The sequence below is a fragment of the Malaclemys terrapin genome, chromosome 11, assembly GCF_027887155.1.
Source record: "Malaclemys terrapin pileata isolate rMalTer1 chromosome 11, rMalTer1.hap1, whole genome shotgun sequence".
Taxonomy (NCBI): domain Eukaryota; kingdom Metazoa; phylum Chordata; order Testudines; family Emydidae; genus Malaclemys; species Malaclemys terrapin.
In genome coordinates, this window is record NC_071515.1 from 59,570,599 (window position 1) to 59,592,125 (window position 21,527).

The 21,527-nt window shown below is 37.2% G+C and overlaps 1 protein-coding gene across 1 annotated transcript in view; it reads left to right on the top strand.

The window, feature by feature from the left end:
* Nucleotides 1-21,527, top strand: part of LRP1B (LDL receptor related protein 1B) — a 1,255,163-nt gene that overhangs the window by 1,171,442 nt on the left and 62,194 nt on the right. The window contains exon 83 of the mRNA XM_054044441.1: nt 13,567-13,731. Coding sequence (XP_053900416.1) covers nt 13,567-13,731 — 165 coding nt within the window. The remainder of the gene's footprint in view (nt 1-13,566; nt 13,732-21,527) is intronic.

Below are 21,527 nucleotides of genomic sequence, written 5' to 3' on the forward strand. Positions count from 1 at the left end.
AATGATCAGTGTTTATGTCCTGGCAAAAGGCTACTAAACAAGTGTTCCAAAACACTGTGATGTTGTACAGTATATTTACTAATGAACTGGAATAGAAAGTGAATAGTGGAGTAGCAAAATTTAGAGATGACATAAAACTATTTACGTTGCTCAAACAAAAGATTTACCAAGCCTCTATGAGTGAACAGTAAGATGGGAGATTATATTCATTGTTGACAAATGAAAGGTAATATACATTATAAAGAATAATTTGAACTACTCAAAAGCATTCTTGGTTCTCAGTTAACTGTTAATCACTCACAAAAAAGGCCTAAAAGACCATTAGTGTGGCTAGCTCAAAGAACACCTCTGCTCAGAATCCAGCAGTGGTAAAAAAGCAATAGCCTATATAAAGAAAGACACAGCAAATAAAACTGAAAACACTATTAGAGAATCATACATGTGTAGGACTGGATGGGACCGTGAGACGTCAACAAGTCCAGCCATCTGCTCTGAGGCAGGACCAAGTAAACCTAGACCATCCCCGGCAAATGTTTATCTAACCAGTTCTTTAAAACCTCCAGTGATAGGGATTCCACAACCTCCCTTGGAAGCCTGTTCCAGATCTTGACTAGCCTTATAGTTAGAAAGTTTCTTCCTAATAGCTAACCTAAATCTCCCATGTGGCAGATTAAGCCAAATACTTCCTGCCATATCTCCAGTGGGCATGAAGAACAATTGATCATAGTCCTCTTTGTAACAGAACGTAACATACTAGAAGACTGTTATCAAGCTCCCCCCCCCCCCTCTTCAGTGTTCTTTTCTGAAGACTAAGCATGCCCAGTTTTTTAAAAACTTTTCCTCAGAGGTCAGGTTTTCTAAAGCTTTCTTATTTTTGTTGTTCTTCTCTGGACTTTCTCCAGTTTGTCCACATCTTTTCTAAAGCATGATACCCAGAATTGGATGTGTGACCTGAGACCTCACCAATGCTGAGTACAGTGGGATAATTACCTCCCCTCTCTTACATATGACATTTCTGCTAGTATACCTGAGAATATCAGCCTTTTTCACAACTGCATCACACTGATAACTCATATTCAATTTGTGGTCCACTATAATCCCCAGATCCTTTTCAGTGATGCTAACACCTAGACAGTTATTCCCCACTTTGTAGATGTGAATTTGATTTTTCCTTCCAAAATGAAGTACTTTGCACTTATCTTTATTGAATTTCCTCTTGTGGATTTCCGATCAAGTCTCCAAGTTGTCAAGGCTGTTTTGAATTCTGATCCTCTCCTCCAATGTTTTTGCAGCCTCTCTCAATTTGGTGTCATCTGCAAATATTATAAACATACTCTCCGTTCCAGTATTCAACTCGTTTAGAAAAATATTGAATATTACCTGATCCAGGACTGGCCCCTATGGGGTCCCACAAGCTGTGTCCTCCCAGTCTGAGACTGATCCACTGATAACTAATCTTTGAGTACAGTGTTTCAGCCAATTGTGCACCCACCTAATAGTAATTTCATCTAGACCACAAGAAAGTGGATTTGCTTATATGGTAATTCCTGTGTTCCTATTAGATTCTAGGAAAAGAAAGGTTTCAGAGTAGCAGCCGTGTTAGTCTGTATCCACAAAAAGAAGAACAGGAGTACTTGTGGCACCTTAGAGACTAACAAATTTATTAGAGCATAAGCTTTCGTGGACTACAGCCCACTTCTTCGGATGCATATAGAATGGAACATATATTGAGGAGATATATATACACACATACAGAGAGCATAAACAGGTGGGAGTTGTCTTACCAACTCTAAGAGGCCAATTAATTAAGAGAAAAAAACTTTTGAAGTGATAATCAAGATAGCCCAGTACAGACAGTTTGATAAGAAGTGTGAGCATACTTACAAGGGGAGATAGAATCAATGTTTGTAATGGCTCAGCCTTGTAACAAACCCCGATGCCAACTCTGTCCACATATCTATTCAAGTGACATCATCATAGGACCTAATCACATCAGCCATACCATCAGGGGCTCGTTCACCTGCACATCTACCAATGTGATATATGCCATCATGTGCCAGCAATGCCCCTCTGCCATGTACATTGGCCAAACCGGACAGTCTCTACGCAAAAGAATTAATGGACACAAATCTGACATCAGGAATCAAAATACTCAAAAACCAGTGGGAGAACACTTTAACCTGTCTGGTCATTCAGTGACAGACCTGCGGGTGGCTATATTACAACAGAAAAACTTCAAAAACAGACTCCAACGAGAGACTGCTGAGCTAGAATTGATATGCAAACTAGACACAATCAACTCCGGTTTGAATAAGGACTGGGAATGGCTGAGCCATTACAAACATTGATTCTATCTCCCCTTGTAAGTATGCTCACACTTCTTATCAAACTGTCTGTACTGGGCTATCTTGATTATCACTTCAAAATTTTTTTTCTCTTAATTAATTGGCCTCTTAGAGTTGGTAAGACAACTCCCACCTGTTTATGCTCTCTGTATGTGTGTATATATATCTCCTCAATATATGTTCCATTCTATATGCATCCGAAGAAGTGGGCTGTAGTCCACGAAAGCTTATGCTCTAATAAATTTGTTAGTCTCTAAGGTGCCACAAGTACTCCTGTTCTTCTTTTTAGGAAAAGAAAGTATGTCACTTGTAAAATTACTGTTTATCCATTGAATATGAATTATTTATAAAACATTATCTACTCATGAATGCAGAGAAAAAGTAGCCAAGTGTATTTATAATCTCTCCTCCCTAGCCAGAATTCCCTCTTTAAAAATTTAGAATACAAATTGTATTCTTCTGAAGAATTACATTGTTTGAGTAATACAGTTTTGATAACTGTTTCACAGACAAGATTAACAGTACTTTCGCTGTACAGAAGAGAGTGCTAAAATATTACAATAAAAGTTATTCTGATGGTATTTTAGACCCAACCTGAAGAAGCAAGTATCAAAAATGGCACAAGAAACTTGTTTTCCTGAGAATTCAGCCCTGTGTTAGCACATGCAAGGAATTCAGAAGACTGATAGCATTCAAACTTTTGAGTCCTTAACAAAATGATCAGAATCTTGAAAGCTTTTGAGATTCAGCAATCACAGATTAGGATTTCCTGTGAATGTGAGAAATCAAAATGTGCGAGTAGAAGAATTTTTAATATTTATAATTCTAGTTCTGTTAATATAAAGGATCTAGAATTTGGGGGAGCTCACCAGTTACCAAATCACCCAAATAGAAATTTTGATATTAAGTCACAGAATTCCAAATTTATTCTGCCAAGTATTGAAAAGCCAAACTAATATAGCGATTAAGAAGTGTTTATAAAGTGAAATCAGTAAAACTATCCTATTTAACAGTGTTTTAGTTCCTGTTCAAGAAAACTATATGTACTAACAGTAAGGGTAAAACAACAGCACATAGGCTACAGTATATATCTAACTAATTCATCTCTTTGTTTAGATAGAGTACAAAGCATATAAAATAGGTCATAGCCATGCAGATACATGAGTATTATCTCTTACATTTACTACATTATGCTATATGGTTGGTGTAAAAAATATGTGCTTAAATACTGTTGTCCTTGGGCTAGGCTGTGGTCGATGTTGTGGCCTTGCAACAGGTCATTTTGTCTTCTTGGATGGGAACTGATGTCATAGCCAAATACATTGTAAAATGTTTGTTTATACCCTGTATGCATTCTTACCTACACTATATACATGAGTCTTGTTACTGTTAAACCAAAATGGACCAAACCACACATAGGCAACTCTGGAAACCCCAAGGAGTCACCCTGAACAACCACTAAGAACTGCTTTCTTCATTGATCCTCCAGGCATCATACTGTTTGCCCAGTTGACACAATATGTTCCACTTCTGACTACCTCTCACTCTTAAGTCAGAAGCCAGAAAAGCAGCAACAGAATCACGCTGGGCAGATCCAATAGTCTCAGCTGATTCATTACAATATTTCTAAAAGATAAACATAGAAAGACTTAACATTATATTTAATATTGAAATTTAATATTGACAAATTTCATTAAAGGAATTTTATTCTTCCTTTGGTGTCTGGGAGTAACCTGCATCTGTAATTTCAGTAATTAACCCAACTTTACTGAACAACTGAGAGAATATACTGAACAACTGAGCTGCTAGGAAAGATATTGTCATAGGACAAAGATTTTAAGTCTATTATAGTTGCGTTTCCACAAATCTTTTTGGGCTGTCCACAGCATAATGGTTTTAGATAGATATGGAGAAATGTCCTATTCACTGAATTTTCACTAACTGGAGACTTTTGAGGGATCAGTTGCTTCAAATAGCTGCCCACACTTGCACTATCTATAATTTCTTTATAAATTGCTGAGTAACTGTTTCTTTGTACTCTGATTTCAATTTAGGTTCTCTAGTTTTGAATATTTTTTTTGAGTGTTTTCATTTGCCCATTTAGGGTGGCAGCTTAAATTGCATCTGAAATATACAGAACTTAACTAAGGATTCCAGCATGTATATCTATGATCTATTTTGATATGGCTAAAATACTCTGAAGTAGATTTTAAAATCTGTTTTTTCATGGCTGAAAAGGTCTTCATCTGGCACTTCTAGTTAGGCTGCTTGGGACTCTGGGCCTTTGTTGTCCTAATCCTGAGAGATGTCCTGACCAGAGAAGGCCAGAGAGAAGGGCCTAGATGATATTGCCATCAGCTGGCTCCAGATGAATCCCTAATACCCCCTGAGGTGAAACGGGATTGAAGTTTTAACAGCAAGAGCAACAATACCAGCTCCAGGCCATCTCGATAAAATTCTTTACCCCCCCGCCCCCCAAAAAAGAATGACTATTTTTGATACCACTTAAGAGACTGTCAAACAAGGTTGTTGTTGTTGTTTTCTTTCCAAAACTGTCTCCAGCTAAAAGGAATAACAGCCATTATCTTTCTCTGGCCCAATAAATATTTAGTATTTATTCACAGAGGATCAGTCAATGGGCCAGAGAGAGCATGTGAAAATTATTCTGTAGCCCAGCCTGGGAGGTGGGAGACTCCAGTCCCCCTGCTCCAATCACCATTTCTCTAGAGTGAACACCTTCAACAGGAGAGCCTGAGGGACCCCTACATGAGACTATCCATATGTCATTGGTTAGAACATTCCCCTGAAAGGTAGGCCATCTATGTTCAAATACCTTCTTCCTATCAGGAAGAGGGAGGAATTGAATCTGGGTCTCCCACATCCCAAACCACTGGGCTAAACGTTATAATGTGGGAGGCAGCACCACCAGCACAAGCAGAGTTTGAATGGGACCTGATCCAGTAGGTGGCTTCTGCACATACCAGATAGGGCCCACACTTGACTTACGTGGCTGAATGCCTATCTTCTCCTGGTTCATAATTTGCTCTGGGACTTAGGTGGGAAATAGGTATCCAGACACCTGGGAGTGAGGTAGCAGTATGCATGCTCAAAGATGTAAACGTAGGTGCTGAGGGAACTTTTACCCTGAACACGTAGGCGGCGACCGACTGTAGACCCCTAGAGAGTTCAACAGGATTTCTGTGGATTGCAGTGGAGCCTAAAACTGGGACTTAGGCACCTATATCTGAGACTTAGACTTAGGTGCCTGAGTACTTTGGTGGATCAGGGACCATTAATTTATACAACTGAATAGTTAACCACATGACTGAATTACTTATTACCACCTCTTTGGTGGTGTTCTTAATATATACACTATTAGAAGCTAGGTATACTAACTACATTAAATTGGTATGGTAATTATTTTCAGTGATGTAGTAAACTTTCCAGTTATCTGAATTCATAGTAATTACATGTATCAAAAAGCATAACCACACTGTGATTGCACGGTGATGTTTAACTATAGCATAATTCCAATGACACTACTATCCAGTGTGACTGGTTTATTGTACAGCACAAAGATTATTATCAGGTGTAATATTAACATGTGGGAAAGGAGCTAATGAAGTTTCAATAATTTAATGGACTACCAAAAACACAAGTTCACCATAGTAAAAATGGGCTGGTTATCTACAGCCATCAGGGCACCTAAAGCAGTGTGAATTATTATATTTGTTTCTGGGGAATGAATGTCTCAAGGCCTCCTTCTGGCTGAACACACTTTGAGAAGTGCCTGGCTGAGTCTGTATGGTTATTCTAAACAAATGACACTCCCTCATTTTAGCTAATCAGACCTCATTTCTATAAGCTTTTTATGCCTAATGTGAAGTTCTCTACTGCTTTGCCCTAGAGATTGTGGCTTTGCACAACATGCGTTTGTTTTCATTAATTTCATCCCAGAAATTGTCAAAAAAGATGTCATTACTCAAGCTCTGCCTCATTGGGTTTTGTTTTTTTCATGAAATTCTACATAGCAGTTATTAGCATTGATATGTCATAATAGAAGGATCCATTGATCTATCTGTTTTTTTCTTTATAAACACTATACAATGAATTCTGAACACTGACTCCTCAATAGATTTGTGTACAAACTAAATGAATATTGCACATTTCTCCTTATTGCTAATTAATTATCCTATAATTGAAAAGCATATATTTGAGACCTTTACAGCTCTTTACAATCAGCTATCTTTTTTAGCTGGTATCTGTTACAATTGATTAGTATTCTGAATGTATCTAATATTTTAGTAACAAAATCAAAAACATTTCATATCCAGTTCTTTCTTATTCTTGGAGAAGTGTTCAGCTGATCTCTCGAGTAGTTAATTACAATTGATGGAGTACAGTTTTTTTCTAATTTATGTATTGACGAAAGCAGACCTGTTTTTCTGTTTCGGAGGTAAGCTGTAGTTTTCAGATCGATTGAGCATTGCTTCAGTTTCCAACAGAGTGCTGGATTTGCACTAATTATGTTTATTATGTCTAATGTATAGCACAATGAAACTAAAAATGTGCCAGAAAGATGAAAGTTTAAATTTCAATACAGAGATTTGCACTGGAAGAAAGTTGTATGTAGCACTTCCCTCTGAATAAACACTAATAATGGAAATTGTACATGAATTCCATATTCCTAATTTGAACATTTACCAGTTACATTTAAAATATAGTATATTTGTGCTCTCTTGACTGCATGAAAAGTTTCAGGAAAACTGCAAAGATTCAGATCCAAATGTTCAATCTGTGCCATATTTGTGTTTTCTTTCGTATTTTCAGCTTTTCATGTAGCAAACAGCACAGTGAGCATACTTATAAAGCTACTTCTGTTTTGAAAGATTCTACTGGTTTGAGGCATACTACCTGTATTTTAAAAGGAGAATTTACCACTGGAACTGGTAATATAAGTTCAAGTACTGTCAACAGTTTTTTGTTTATTTGTTTTTTGCCTCAGTTTGCCACCTTTCCTGGCCTTCTCTTTCAGTTTGGGCTGTAAAATAAAATTCTATTTTTCTCTGAGATCACGCAGAAAATGCTTGCTCATAACGTCCCCCTCTCTCTTTAAGGTGGCAGAGCAGGCTAACAGGAACTTTTTTAAACCAAAAAGGTTCAATTTGTGAAGTGGATTCAACAATCTTCAAAGGGAAAGTTGTGCTTGCAGCTTGCAGATAGGCTGTGTCAGAGATCAGGACTAGATGCCAGACAAATGCAGCCCTAGAGAGTACTCCCCCAGAGCAGGAAGGGCTCTTCAGCAGGATAGAAAAGATCACACTGCTTTGGCATAAGGCTATAAAACCCTTTAATATATTTTGTCACTTGGCTGGGAAAGTGGCAAACTGCACATTGTTCTCAAGAGTAAGCAAGAGACTAAAATATCCTCCCTTTTCCTGAAATGAATTCTCTCCCCCTTGGAGAAATCTGTGGGAATCCTTCCTCCTCCTTCTCCCCATAATGTAGTTCATTAAGCTTTTACTACAGAGGCTTATCCACCCGTTTGGTGTCTTCCAGCCCAGGGGATGAGCATATCTTTCCCAAGAGAGGACTGTAGTCCCAAAATCCCCAAAAGCTGAAAACGTCCAAAAAGTATTGTATTACTGCCTCCTCAAATGCTTCATCTATGGGGAAAGGTCGGCTCTTTTACTCTCAGTCAGAGAAAACTGGCAAAGATCAGCACAAGAGCTTTTGCGCCTTGAGCTTTCTGAGAAAACATGTCACAAGGTTAATAACACAAGGAGCATGCAGCCAAATCAAAAGGAAGAACGGAAGAAAAAGTATCCAAGGAAATACTTTTCTTCCAAATTAAAGTCAGAGGAAACTATGTCAGTCCATTTTTTCTCTGAAAAAATAATAAGATCTAACTTGGAAAATCCATGCAGTAACAACTGAATAAATTGCCGGACTGAAATACTATAAAATTACAGGGTCTAGAACCTTTTTCTTCCATTCCTTAATTAAATAGATGATTAATTCTTTGAATAAAACTTCTATATAAAAAGTTCAAGAAACAAGAAAGTCAAGAGCTCTCTGAAACATATCCAGCATCCTTCAAAGAAGCCCTGAACAAAATTTAATCTGGTCCAGGTGGTAGTAACCTATGTAACAGTGAAGAACAAAACCATATAGATTTGCATCAGCAGCCTTCAAGGAAAGAGGAGCTTTTTCACTGGACAATGAGACAATGGAAGTCATAATCTTCACAGAAAATCACCTTTCTGAATATCATCAGTGCATATCATACAAACAGAAGGCAAAGTGGTTCAGCATGGAAACAGAAGATCACACTTATAAAAAGAAGATACCTTTGAAGCATCACAATTTGTCTGCCAACAAGTCAAAACACTCTATGCTTCTCCAAGGAAAAATGCATCAGAGTCCTGGGAATGGAAAACCTATCTCATCCCTGGCCCAAATATAGAGTTACTTCAACCCTTAATATCAGCATCAAATAAAAAAAGCATAAATCAAGAATACTCTTCATCACTTGAAGTGTCTGAGGAGGCCTTTGATTCTCTGTCTGAATTAGAGATGACCTTGGTTCCTCCTTGACAGTGGTTAAGCTGTGCAGGCCTCCTAATCAGGGACTCCTGCACAGCCCAGATTTGAACAGCCTCAACCTCACTCTTGAAAGAAGTATGATCACTGTGTCAGATTATTCTCATTAAATCACTGAGATTCTCTTCATTTACTGATGTTCCAGTACTCTGAAAAAAAAGAAGACAACGAGGAGGAGAAATCACTATCCAGGATCCAGGAGTTTAAGTTGTTCTACAGATCCTTTAGGATGAGGTCTTGAAGCACTCATCTTTTGGTTTCTGCAGATAGCCAGGTTACCTAAACCACTGTGCAAAATCATTTTATCTGAATAAAAGGTAATAAATTTGGTCATTCAACCCTTTTTTTCTGCTTCTTTAGAACAGTCTCACTTATAGATCCTTATTTTCTATCATTCAAAACTGCTTCTTCGTAACTAGCCTCGCTAAGGCAAATATTCAAAATTGCACTCAGTGGAAGAATCCTACTGTGCTTTCCACAGTTAAAGTAGTTGCTATTTCATCTGGGGTGTTATGATAAATATGCATGTCTCTACATTTGATAAAAATAATTTGTTAGTTTATTATGAAGACAGTATGTTTTTATTACATTTTTGTTGAGAGGTGGGGTTTTGTAAATGATGTTACATACATTGTTTGTCCTTAGCAATCTTAATTTTGTTGTTGTGTTTTGGAGGTACACATTCTTTGTGTATGTTTGTTTAGGTTTAATAAAGATTGGGTTTATTAAATTTTAAATAATTGGGTTGGACAGGTCACTAAATTATTAATTTCAAAGGATGAGTGGTGTTGACCAAACTAATAATGGCTCGTGAGCAGATCTGTATTCTGATCCAGCAAAGAATTTAAGCATATGACTATTCACATACTAAAACTAAGCTTGAGTTTAAATGCTTTGCTGGATTGGGTCCTCAATGTGCAACTGACATAATATGTACACTCACTACATAGCTAAATTAGCTATGTATCTGTTTGCATCCCAGCTTTTACTTTCAACATTGATAGATATTACAGAATAATTATAGATGACTGTGTCAGAACCAAGCTTAGAACTCAAGACTCTTGACTTCATAGTCCCTTCCCATTTGGGAACAATGCCTTCTATCCAAGCTATTAAATCTGTTTGCGCTTTACTTACTTCATTGGAAAAATGTGACTATTAATAATTCTTTGCACTTACAGTACTTTTTTCTTTTGTAGATTTCAGTGCTTTTATTCAAAAGTGAATAGGTTTATTGAAAATCAATTGGACTTGTGCTCCTCTGTCATTGGGTGCTTAAAAAATCCCCTTCTCCTACGCTGATATCTCAATTATCCTAAATACAGAGCACCTTGTGTGTGTGGTACTGTTGTCTAAAGAGAAAGTTATGGGTCTTCCATCTCCTCGTTTTTCCATAAACTTTCAATGTAATTTTTAGGAATCACATAACTTTTTGTTGCTCTGTTACCCCTCTGGAAATGGATCTATGTATATTTCCCCCTAATCCAAGGAATTGTTCTGATTGGGAATTGAAGGAGGATAAATTTTATCAGGGGGAAGGGGGGATTTCTTGCATTTTTTGAAAGTAGTCTGATCAAAAGACCTCAATGACAAACATATTCTTTTTTTCCTGATGGCTACACTAAGAGAGAATCATATCAAGTAGAAAGACCATAAATGACATTTTGATTTTTCTAAGGAGAAAACAAGCAGAATTTTATGTGCCTGGGTGTGCAAAAACCCATTACCACTTCATTATGTATTATACTGAAGCCAAAAGAGAGAGAATACTTCTTTTGCTCCCCTTGAGATGACCTTTCCCTATGTTCCACCTTTCTTTCTTTTAGGATCTCAGGGCTTGCTATTTCCCCATTATGTACCAGATTGAGAGAGAGAAAGATCATGATAAATAATAGAAAGTGAATGACTTCATAATTTCTTTATTTCAATGTCTCCTGAATTTGACCCACCCACATTTTTGCAAACAATTAAGTCTTTGATTTCCGTTCTTTTTAGGGAGTAGTACACGTAGGGTTTTTTTTTTCTTTAAGAAGAGAAAGAAGAGTGGAAGAGATAGGACACAGAGTAATGTATATTTATATCTATATCAATAGTTCACAGTTAGAATAATGTGCAAATAATGGATTTTTGGGTTTCCTGGCAGTATCATAAACTTGAAAAGCTTGTTTTGGGTCACACTGAAAACACTTTTTTTTTTCCAAAAAAGTGAAAGAAAAAAATTCATACCAAATGAAACATCTCGTTCAGCCTGAAGTGCAACTTGTTTTTAGACTCTGAGCATTTATAATGTTTAATTTTTAAAATAAAATTAAAGGAAATTTCAAAATAAAAAGTCAGTTTGAATTGAAAAATTTAAATATCTTATTATTTTTATTTTTTTCCAACTGAAACAGTTTGGCAAAATCTGCACAAATTCCTGAAATGTTTCAGTGTCACCATATTTGCATTTTTCACCAAAAAAAGCTTCCAGAGTTTGGAATCCTTGCATAAGCAGGTCAATTCTTACTCTGTGCTCCAAATAGTAAAACATTAATTATGTTCCTAATTTATCTGCATCAAGTGATTTGTCTTTTGTCATTAATTTAAATAATAGAATGTAAACCTTAGCATAAACTTTCTTCTGAGCTTCTCTATTCCAAGTTTCCCCCACCCCGCCCCAACATGATCCCTCTGTTCATGCCTTCATTTCCTACCACCTCAGAAACTGATTGCAGTTGATAGGATTCACCTGATCTGAGTCAGGAAATAATTTGCATCTTGACATAGGTTTCTAGCCTCTAACATCAAAACTACTTATTTTAAAAGTCCTACATTCCTACATGGGGTTGTTGAACTTTGCCACTCTGTTACATCTTGAAACCCTACTTTTAATATTTCTAAATTAGTAAAATCCAAAATTATTGTTGTAGCTTTGCTGATTAATAATTATTTCATATAAAAATTATATTAACATTCTTGAACTAACTTATTTTATAAAGAAAATAAATTGGTAAAGAATATTTAATTATGCTTTTATAATACAAAATATTGGATTTTTATATTTTTGTGTGTTTCTATGGGGACCTATTCATTCCAGCATCATAGAATTATTTTTATAATTGCTCTATTTCTAGTGGCATCAGCTATAACCAAAATAAAGGAAAATATTTTCTTTTCCTCTATTTTTTCAAAAGACACAATTGTTCAATTTCTCCCCTTAATTATTATACGTGTGCAATCCAGTGAGATTGCAAAAGTTTAACCAAGTTCTATATTTGACCCAATAAATTAGTGCTATTTTTGTGGAAATTTTCATGCATGTGAATCTCAGTATGAACAAAGAAATACACTTTGAACTGTATAAAAGGATATATCAAAGGATGTCGATCTTAATCCATTCAGATCATCCAATCCTAGAGTAATCTAGAAGAAACAGAAACCTTTGTTATATATTGTTTTAGCTCCAAAATGCTAATCTTGGGAAACATCTATATTTCTGGTGGACATAATACTGAATTCTTCCTGGAGCTTTGTGACATCCTTTTTTTTAAAATGGACACTTCTGCAATTGTAGACCAAGAATAGAAGGCAGGAATAGACAGACATTTTAATCAGTCCAGCTTCACGTGACCCATTTTGTAAGCAATAGAAAGATAGGCCAAACTGGATTTGAAAGCTGTGTGGATATTTAAGCAACCTAACGATTATAATTATTTGAACTTTTCAGCATTGTATACATGATATTCTACAATTGATTTCTTCTGATGTCATTGAATGTTTTGTGCATTGAAACTGACATAAATATATTAATTTCTTGCTATGTTCTGGCACCACTATAATGGAAGACAGTAGGTTTATGCCTGAGCTGAATTTGGCTTCAAGAATATTATTATTTATGTTACAGTAGTGCCTAGGGCTAGTGAGAATGGGCTACAGACTGTACAAACAGAGAAGTAGGCAGGCCCTTCCCCCCAAAAGGTTACAATTTAAATAGACAAGACAAAGAGTAAGGGAAATTAATATACATCTGAAGAGACTGATGTTTGCAAATGTAAAGTGATTGTCTCTAAACATGTTAGTTCTGCATGTTGGAGGTGGGGGGGGGCGACTGTGAGAAAGGATGGAATAGGATAGAGGTAATAAATTATTTTATTGTTAAGGTCCACATTTCTTGTTAAATGTATAGTCAAAGTCCAGATTCCAGAGAAAATAACACTAAAATAATAATAATATAATTAATAATAAGTAAATAAAAAGATTTTATGGCCCTTTCAAAAGTGTGTGGTGGTCCATATTTGGCCCGCAGTCTGTCTATTGACTACCCTGGCCAGACGGTTGATTGGTTTGTTTTTAAGTCCTTTGGGTGGGGGTGAGTTAGGCAGCTATTAGCTGAACAAAAAGACAAAGGCAGAGAGGACACAGAAGGGAAAGAGTTAAGAGGAATAGGGGAAGAGGGTGCATGAGGGCAAGCCAGATGAGATAGGAAAGTATAGTTTTCCCAAGTCCCCCAGATGGAAACTAAATTCTGATTCTGTAGCCCTTACAGTGGAAGAAGTATTCAAATGAGTAATCATTTTCTCTGATTATTTGAAATAGAATTTTTGAAAAGTCCAGTAACCTTTGTGAATTTTTACTACAGAGGATACATGTAAACTGACTTGTGAAAATGGAGGAAGATGCATTATGAATGAGAAGGGTGATTTAAGGTGTCACTGTTGGCCAAGCTATTCTGGAGAAAGATGTGAAACCAACCACTGTTACAATTACTGTCAAAATGGAGGAACGTGTGTAGCCTCTGCTCTTGGTAAATATTTGCATGCAGCTTCTATACTTTTATCTTGACTGAAATGTTTGGATTTATTCTACACATTTACACGACACCCCCCCCCTTTTCCTTGAACTATTTGTTATAATCTTTATGGATTTTAAAATTTCTGTCCACACATAAAGCCTCTCCTCCTCAACTTGGTTTTGAAAACCTACTACAAATCTCTTACATTATATAAACCCTGTCTGTCTTGTTAGGATAATGCCATAATAGGGTCTTTTAATTGGAGATAGGGCTTTTTCCATGATCGCTGCTTTCTCCTGCTGCTCTCATCAGAGTGCTGGGCACTTGATGACCACCCCGCTTTCCACAAGATGGGGCTTTTCCTCTACCCCATAGCAGATCATCATTATACTGACCTCTACATTCTTTTACACCAATGCTTCTCTAGGCAATAGGAATGAAAACACGTCCCTTTATTAAATGTGAAACAAACATTTGAGACAATATCCAAAGCCTGCAGCTTTGGTACAGGTAACCTGCTGTTTGTATAACATGCTGGGCAGGATGGTATGGAGTTGTGCATTTAAGCCGCAAGTCTTTCTCCTTCTGACCCCAGGGCAAGATTGGCTCTTCTGCAGCTGTAAGTCTAAACTCCTCCTCATCGCTTAATCATAGCTCATCACCATGTGTGGCATGTGTCCATGATATAACTTCTAAATATTTGAAAAAGGTGACACTTCATTTTGGGTTCATTTAACATGTTTATTTCTGTGTGTGTGTGTGTGTGTGTTTACTGCAGCTAATTCTAAAAATTCTCTAGTTTCCTAGCCACCTTGGGCTTGCTGGATTTGTCCCCTTCTTTCTTTTTCACCACTCCCATATCTGCCACTCAATTTTCATGGACAGACAAGTGAATTCATCCACATAATCTTCTTTCCAAACATTTTCCTTAACAGACTTTGACCAGTGGGTACCAATCTGTTCCTGCAAAGTGTCTCCTAGCATCTCAGTTTTGAAAAGCACCTTTGTCCCGTGTGGTTTTCCCTGTAGAGAGAGATGGATGGGATGCCTGATATCTGTTGGGTATGGGGCATAACCCCTCTTTTTCTGATGAAACCTCTGTTAGCTTGAGTGCACTGTCCTCTGCTGTTGGAGGTGTTTCCTCACTCCCTGGCACCCTTTTTTTGGCCATCTGCCACCCTAGCTTATGGGCAGGCTTCTAGATTCCGTATCCACCTTATTCCTTCACCCATAGTAGCCCTCCTCCTGAGAAGGAATACCCCTTCAGGGAAGTTCCCCAACATTTTAGCAATGGAAAGGTGGTAGTTATCAGCCAATTCCTCCTATATGTTTGTGGGGAGCACATCTACAGCTACCCCAATGTCGTGTCTGATGCCTGCTGATTGCCTCCTGTGTCCTGCTTAGGGGCTTAGCTCATCCCCAGCTGCTGTGTCCCATCTCCTACCTTTTGCTTGAAGGGTAGCCTCTGCTGTTACTACCGTCACTGCTTCCTGGCCTCTGACTCTCGGCTGGGGACCAGGATGGGGGAGCAAATAGACTCTGCTCTGTTTACTGCTTCTGCCCTGCCTCTCCTCAGGCCAGGGGGGTGGACTTGGCTGTAGCTGCAGTGCTGCCAGAAACAATCCTGTAGTCTCCTCTACCAGGCATTTCTGCAGTTTGCTTAGATTCTCCCTCCCGCCCTCAGGGGCTTGAAATTGAGAATTAATGAGACCCAGTCAGCTCCCCTAATCCTCCCTCCCTCTCAGTGAGAGGCAGAGGAGGCACACTTCCACATACAATTTGAGATGCAAGGCGGTGCTGAGGTCCACTATGTTTAGAAATAAGCTCTTTCCTCTCCCCCACATGGAAATTGGCCTTTCCTCTACTGGACCGGACTATACTGCTGTCCCTGCCCCTCCCAAGATGGGGAAAAGCAGAGGGAATTCAAATACACTTGCAGCTAATTCAGTTTACAGTAAATGTAAGGTGTGTCATATTACAGTTAAAATACAAAGCAGCATCTCTGCTGAGTTTTAATTGTCAGGTTTCAGAGTGGTAGCCATGTTAGTCTGTATCAGACTGACATCAGGAATTATAACATTCAAAAATCAGTAGGAGAACACTTCAATTTCCCTGGACACTCAATAACAGATTTAAAAGTGGGAATTCTTCAACAACAACAGAATTCAAAAACAGACTCCAACAAGAAACTGCAGTACTGGAATTAATTTGCAAACTGCACACCATCAAATTAGGCCTGAATAAAGACTGGGAGTGGATGGGTCACTACAAAAACTAATTTCCCCCTGCTGACACTCACACCTTCTTGTCAACTGTTTGAAATAGGCCACCTTGTTTACATTGGCCTCATTAGCACTACAAAAGTGATTTCCAATCCTTCTTGTCAACTGTTGAGAATAGCCCACTTCTACCTTAATTGAATTGGCTCGTTAGCACTGACCCCCAACTTGGTAAGGAAACTCCCATCTTTTCATATGTTGTGTATTTATACCTCCCTAATGTATGTTCCACTCCATACATCTGATGAAGTGGGTTTTAGCCCATGAAAGCTTATGCCCAGATAAATTTGTTAGTCTCTAAGGTCCTCTAAGGAGCCACAAGGACTCCTCTTTGTTCTAATTGTCACACGCCCTCTTTTACAAACTACATTCCCTAGTTAGACTATCAACAGTAGCTCAGCATGGTAATATAACTCTTACCCATAATTAAGATATATTGTCATGTTATGATATATCAGGATGTGATTAAGGACATACTGTAGTACTCTAATGTGTGTTAGTTTACACTATATGTCTCCTTTAAGATTTAATATATATATATATATATTTGTGAATACTTCTAACTGCAATAGTTTTTCCTTAGGTAGTATCTACAGTGGCTTTGAATAGATTCACCATTACACTGCTCAATAAAGTGGTTTCAAAGTGGGCAGAAATGGAACTTACATGCATTTTAAATCACCTTTACATTTCCAGACAGGTGTAAATAGGAGATGGAGAATCAGGGCCTAAAAATCTATTTCAGACTCAAAATAGTTTCAGCATTATTGGAGTTGGGCTCAGATAGTAACCCAAATGTATCCTAAATAAATAAATACAAATTCCTCATTGATATTCTATAAACAAAATGAGTCCGGATAAAGAACTGCTTTTCCAATGTGTGCATATAAATTCTGTTCTCTTTTACCACCAAATTAATAATAATAATTTGATAACCAATTAAGTCAATTGCAGAGCGTTATTCATTTTTTAAAAACATTATTGTGTTAAATTTTTGTTGAGTATTATATGTTGTAGAACCTCATCTGCACACAAATGTTAATTTGTTAAACAAATCCCACTGGCAGTTCATGGATTTATTCATTGTTGGTTTACTTACAGTTAAGCCTTTTGGCAAATTCCTATGTGGACGTTATGTAACTAGAGTTGGGGCAGCTTTAATTAAAATTTATAAGTTTATGACAGTTGTATTGAACTACAATAATTGAACAAAGAAAATGTCATCAGTTAATTAAAAGCACACATCTGAAAGATCTAATTAAAAGTTTGGATAATAGTAATGAATGTTTTCCAGCAAACCAAATTAACAGGAATTTTTTAAAAAATAATTAATATTAACAGTAAAAGTCTAAAAAAAAATACAATTGCTTTTCTCTTACAGAATAAAAGTACAAAATAAAATAATAGAGCAATAAGTGAGTTTATCGAAAACATTAACAAGGTTTAGGAAGATCACAAAATTAGATAAACCTGTATGCCTAGTATATTTGCAGGAAATAGAATTCTTGATTAGAGTAATTTGAAATAAGCAGAAAATCAAATTGGCTGTTCCTTGGCACAGGTAAAAGAACAGTTGATGAAGTATTTTATGCCGCTTTAAAAACCTTGTAAATATCAGTCTTAATAGACTCAGAATTGCAGTTTAATCTGCCTTTTTTTTTTTTAACCAATGTATGGAGCTTCTCTTTGATGGAGACTTATAAGATGTCAGGCCAGATTTTTGGCCCACGCTGAACAACTCATTTGTACTCCTCACTTGTCACAAAAGGGACCAGAACCTTCCTTACTTAGAGAAGTTGGGGGTTATTAAAAATGGGATAATGCCCAACTGGCATTGAAGTAGTGTAGCTACCTCAAAATCATTACCTCTGTCCACCATCAGTTGGGGAATGCTGGGGGTGAGATGGAGCACAGCTGGAGTTCAAGATGCTCTGTTGATCCATAGCTAGCACAATGGTTCTTAAGGAGCCACTGCAAACAGCATTGTTGAGAACAATCCCAAGCCTGCTCTAATTTACCCCATGGGCCAAACTAGCCCCTGTCTGCCCCCAATATTGAGAGAGTGCATACCTTGGTTCTACCAAAGGATCAAGCCCTATATTTCAAATAAGTAACTGTGTATACTAAAAATTCTCCCAATAAAATTCTCCATACCCTGATGGGTCTTCAGTCTCATGAATGTGAATTATCGTGTGGACATAAACTATAGATGTCAAGACAAGCTATCCTTTAACGTACTATCTTTGAACTCCTTATATTAGACTGCACTCTGTTCTGTAAGAATGGTATCAAATGGAATAGAAAAATGAAAGAGAGTGTACATATTCCTATACACGAAGTGAATACAGTAAAACCTGCCAAGAGCAACCACTCATGGGAGTTAGCAAAAGTGGTCACTTGCAAGAGATGGCACACAAGAGAGCGGTGGTGTTCCCTGGCTTCTGCAAGTCGTCTCTTATGACAGGTGGTCTCTCTAAGGGAGGTTTGTTGTATTTAAATTCCTGGTCCTGAGTCTACTATTGCCAGAGTGAACAAAGATGTAATTTCTGATAATTTAGACATTCAACTAGATGATTTGAAATTTAAGGAAACAGAGTTTAGTTTAAAAAAAAATTAGAATGAATATAAAAATTCTCACCATTTCTCTCTGTAATGAAAATGAAATAATTCTATCGACTGTTTACTTCACCTAATACACAAAGCAGTATCTTCAGTCTTTCCTTCCAAGAGACTGTATTTCCTTCCAAGAGACATAACATACAAACTATTTCTCAGTTATGTATTCAGATTGTTGACATACCTCGAGCCAATGTCCACAGGTGAATGTCCACATTTAGACAAGTCCTTATTCTTAACTCTTCTCATATATAATCATATTTTGAATTTAAGATGATGGCTAGATTGAGAAAAGACAATCTCATGGACACTAAAGGGAGAAAGTGCTGACATATTTATTTTTGCAGATGAACAGGACAGTTTATTTGCTACCATATAGCAGTCTAAACCTTTAGAGGAGGAGCAAGACACGAGAAGTCATTCTTCTGCTCTACTCTGTGCTGGTTAGGCCTCAGCTGGAGTATTGTGTCCAGTTCTGGGCACCGCATTTCAAGAAAGATGTGGAGAAATTGGAGAAGGTCAAGAGAAGAGCAGCAAGAATGATTAAAGGTCTAGAGAACATGACCTATGAAGGAAGGCTGAAAGAATTGGGTTTGTTTAGTTTGGAAAAAAAGAAGACTGAGAGGGGACATGATAGCAGTTTTCAGGTATCTAAAAGGGTGTCATAAGGAGGTGGGAGAAAACTTGTTCATCTTAGCCTCTAAGGATAGAACAAGAAGCAATGGGCTTAAACTGCAGCAAAGGAGGTTTAGGTTGGACATTAGGAAAAAGTTCCTAACTGTCAGGGTGGTTAAACATTGGAATAAACTGCCTAGGGAGGTTGTGGAATCTCCATCTTTGGAGATATTTAAGAGTAGGTTAGATAAATGTCTATCAGGGATGGTCTAGACAGTATTTGGTCCTACCATGAGAGCAGGGGACTGGACTCGATGACCTCTTGAGGTCCCTTCCAGTCCTAGAGTCTATGAATCTAAAATCCTCTATGTAATCTGATCATAACACAGACACCACTTACTGGGCTAGCTATTCTTTCTGAGAAACATTTTATCTGAGTCCCACAAACTTCCCATTCTCAAGTGATTGTTCACAAGATAACTACATGTGCCTCTGCATCCGAAGAAGTGGGTATTCACCCACGAAAGCTCATGCTCCTATACGTCTGTTAGTCTATAAGGTGCCACAGGACTCTTTGCTGCATGTGCCTCTGGTGTCACATCTGCTTTACCTACCCTCAAATTTTTTTTGTAAAATCAAAACAAGATATACTCTAATTGACTTACTAAAATGCTGTACAAAACATTTGCAAAAATGCATAACTGGAATATATTTTCTCTGCTTGTTCCCCATTCCATCAGTTTTCAAGTGTTGAAGATACTGTGAGACTCAATCGTCATTCATATTTATTTTTCCATTTTTTACAAGGTAGTCTGAGCTCAAGGACTAGCAACTTCCAACTATATTAAGCAGAATATAAATTTTCAGTTTTTAAGAATATATAAATCCATTGTTGGTTCTTTATTTTAAGTTATTTTTATTTGTTTATATTTACAAGCATTTAATATGCATAGCATTTGGGAACAATTTACATTATTTAGATCAGGGTCAAACAAAATTCACCTCAAAATAGGGAATATGTACTTTATGAACCCCCATATCAATCGAACCATCTACCCTGAAAGAAGCAGAGACAGCAAATACCAGAGAAGAGACTAAACACCAATAAATTTAGAAACATTGCAGTTAGTAGAAATCTTTCATCACACTCTAAAAGCGACCAAGGTGGAGACAGACATAGTTGCAGCAAGAGTCAGCTTTCACTAACCTTCACCTACTTAAAGAGACGGCATTCTCCAGTGTAGAGCTCATCCAACTGGAGCATGTGCTGAAAATGTGGTGTGTCAAAAGTTGTTGCCTTCTTGCTGCTTTTACAGGCACTTAATTTTGGAGAACACAGCGTAGACATTTAATTACAGGAACTTCCACAAGGGGCTAATTAATTGATGGAGATCCTGGAGGTGTGGCCAACATACGAGGGATAGGTAGGGGAAGAGAAAGACAATGTTGCCATACAGCAAGTGCTGTAGAATATGCTAATTGAGGAACAGAAAAATGGGATGAAAGAAAGAGCAAAAAGGATATAGTGTCAATGTATTTTATTTTACCTTTAGAACACAAGTTGACACAAGATTGTTGTATGATTATGATTCCCACCTTGAGATGGTTGGATGTACATAAGGCAATCTTATAAAAATGTTCTCCATGCTATTATCTGATATCTCTGTTAATAATATCTGATTCTTATATAGCATTTTTCATCAGTAGATCTCAAAGCATTTTTAAAGGATACCACTATTATCATCATCCTTATTTTACAACTGGGGCACAGAAAAATTATGTGATTTACTCCAACTCACACCACAGACCAGTGGCTGAACAGAACCCAGGTTTCCTGAATATCAGGACACTGGTCAGTCAACTAGACGACAGTATCTCACTACTGTAGGGTAGTATGATGTGGTAACTGTTATCAGTCATTGTATGGGTTTTAATAAAACAATCTGAGAAGTATTTTAAAATTCAAAGATAGAAGATGCTTTATAAGAGCTAAGCATTATTTTTTAAAAAATATTATTTTGGATAACTCTCTGCATATTAATGGAAAATGAACTGCTGGCATTTCTAGCTGACACATTAAATTAAATGACAAAAATAGGTTTTAGGATAAAATGAAAGAAATCTTCACATAACTTTCAAAAACGGGCCTATTTGTAAGCCTACTGTTGCACAGAAGAGAATAAAATTCTCCCATGAACAGGCAAAATACACTTTCCCCATCACTTTTTAAAAAGATGAAAGAGCTTGACAAGAAAACAGAGGCTTCAAACTTTTAGATCTTATTCTGTCATTATTATT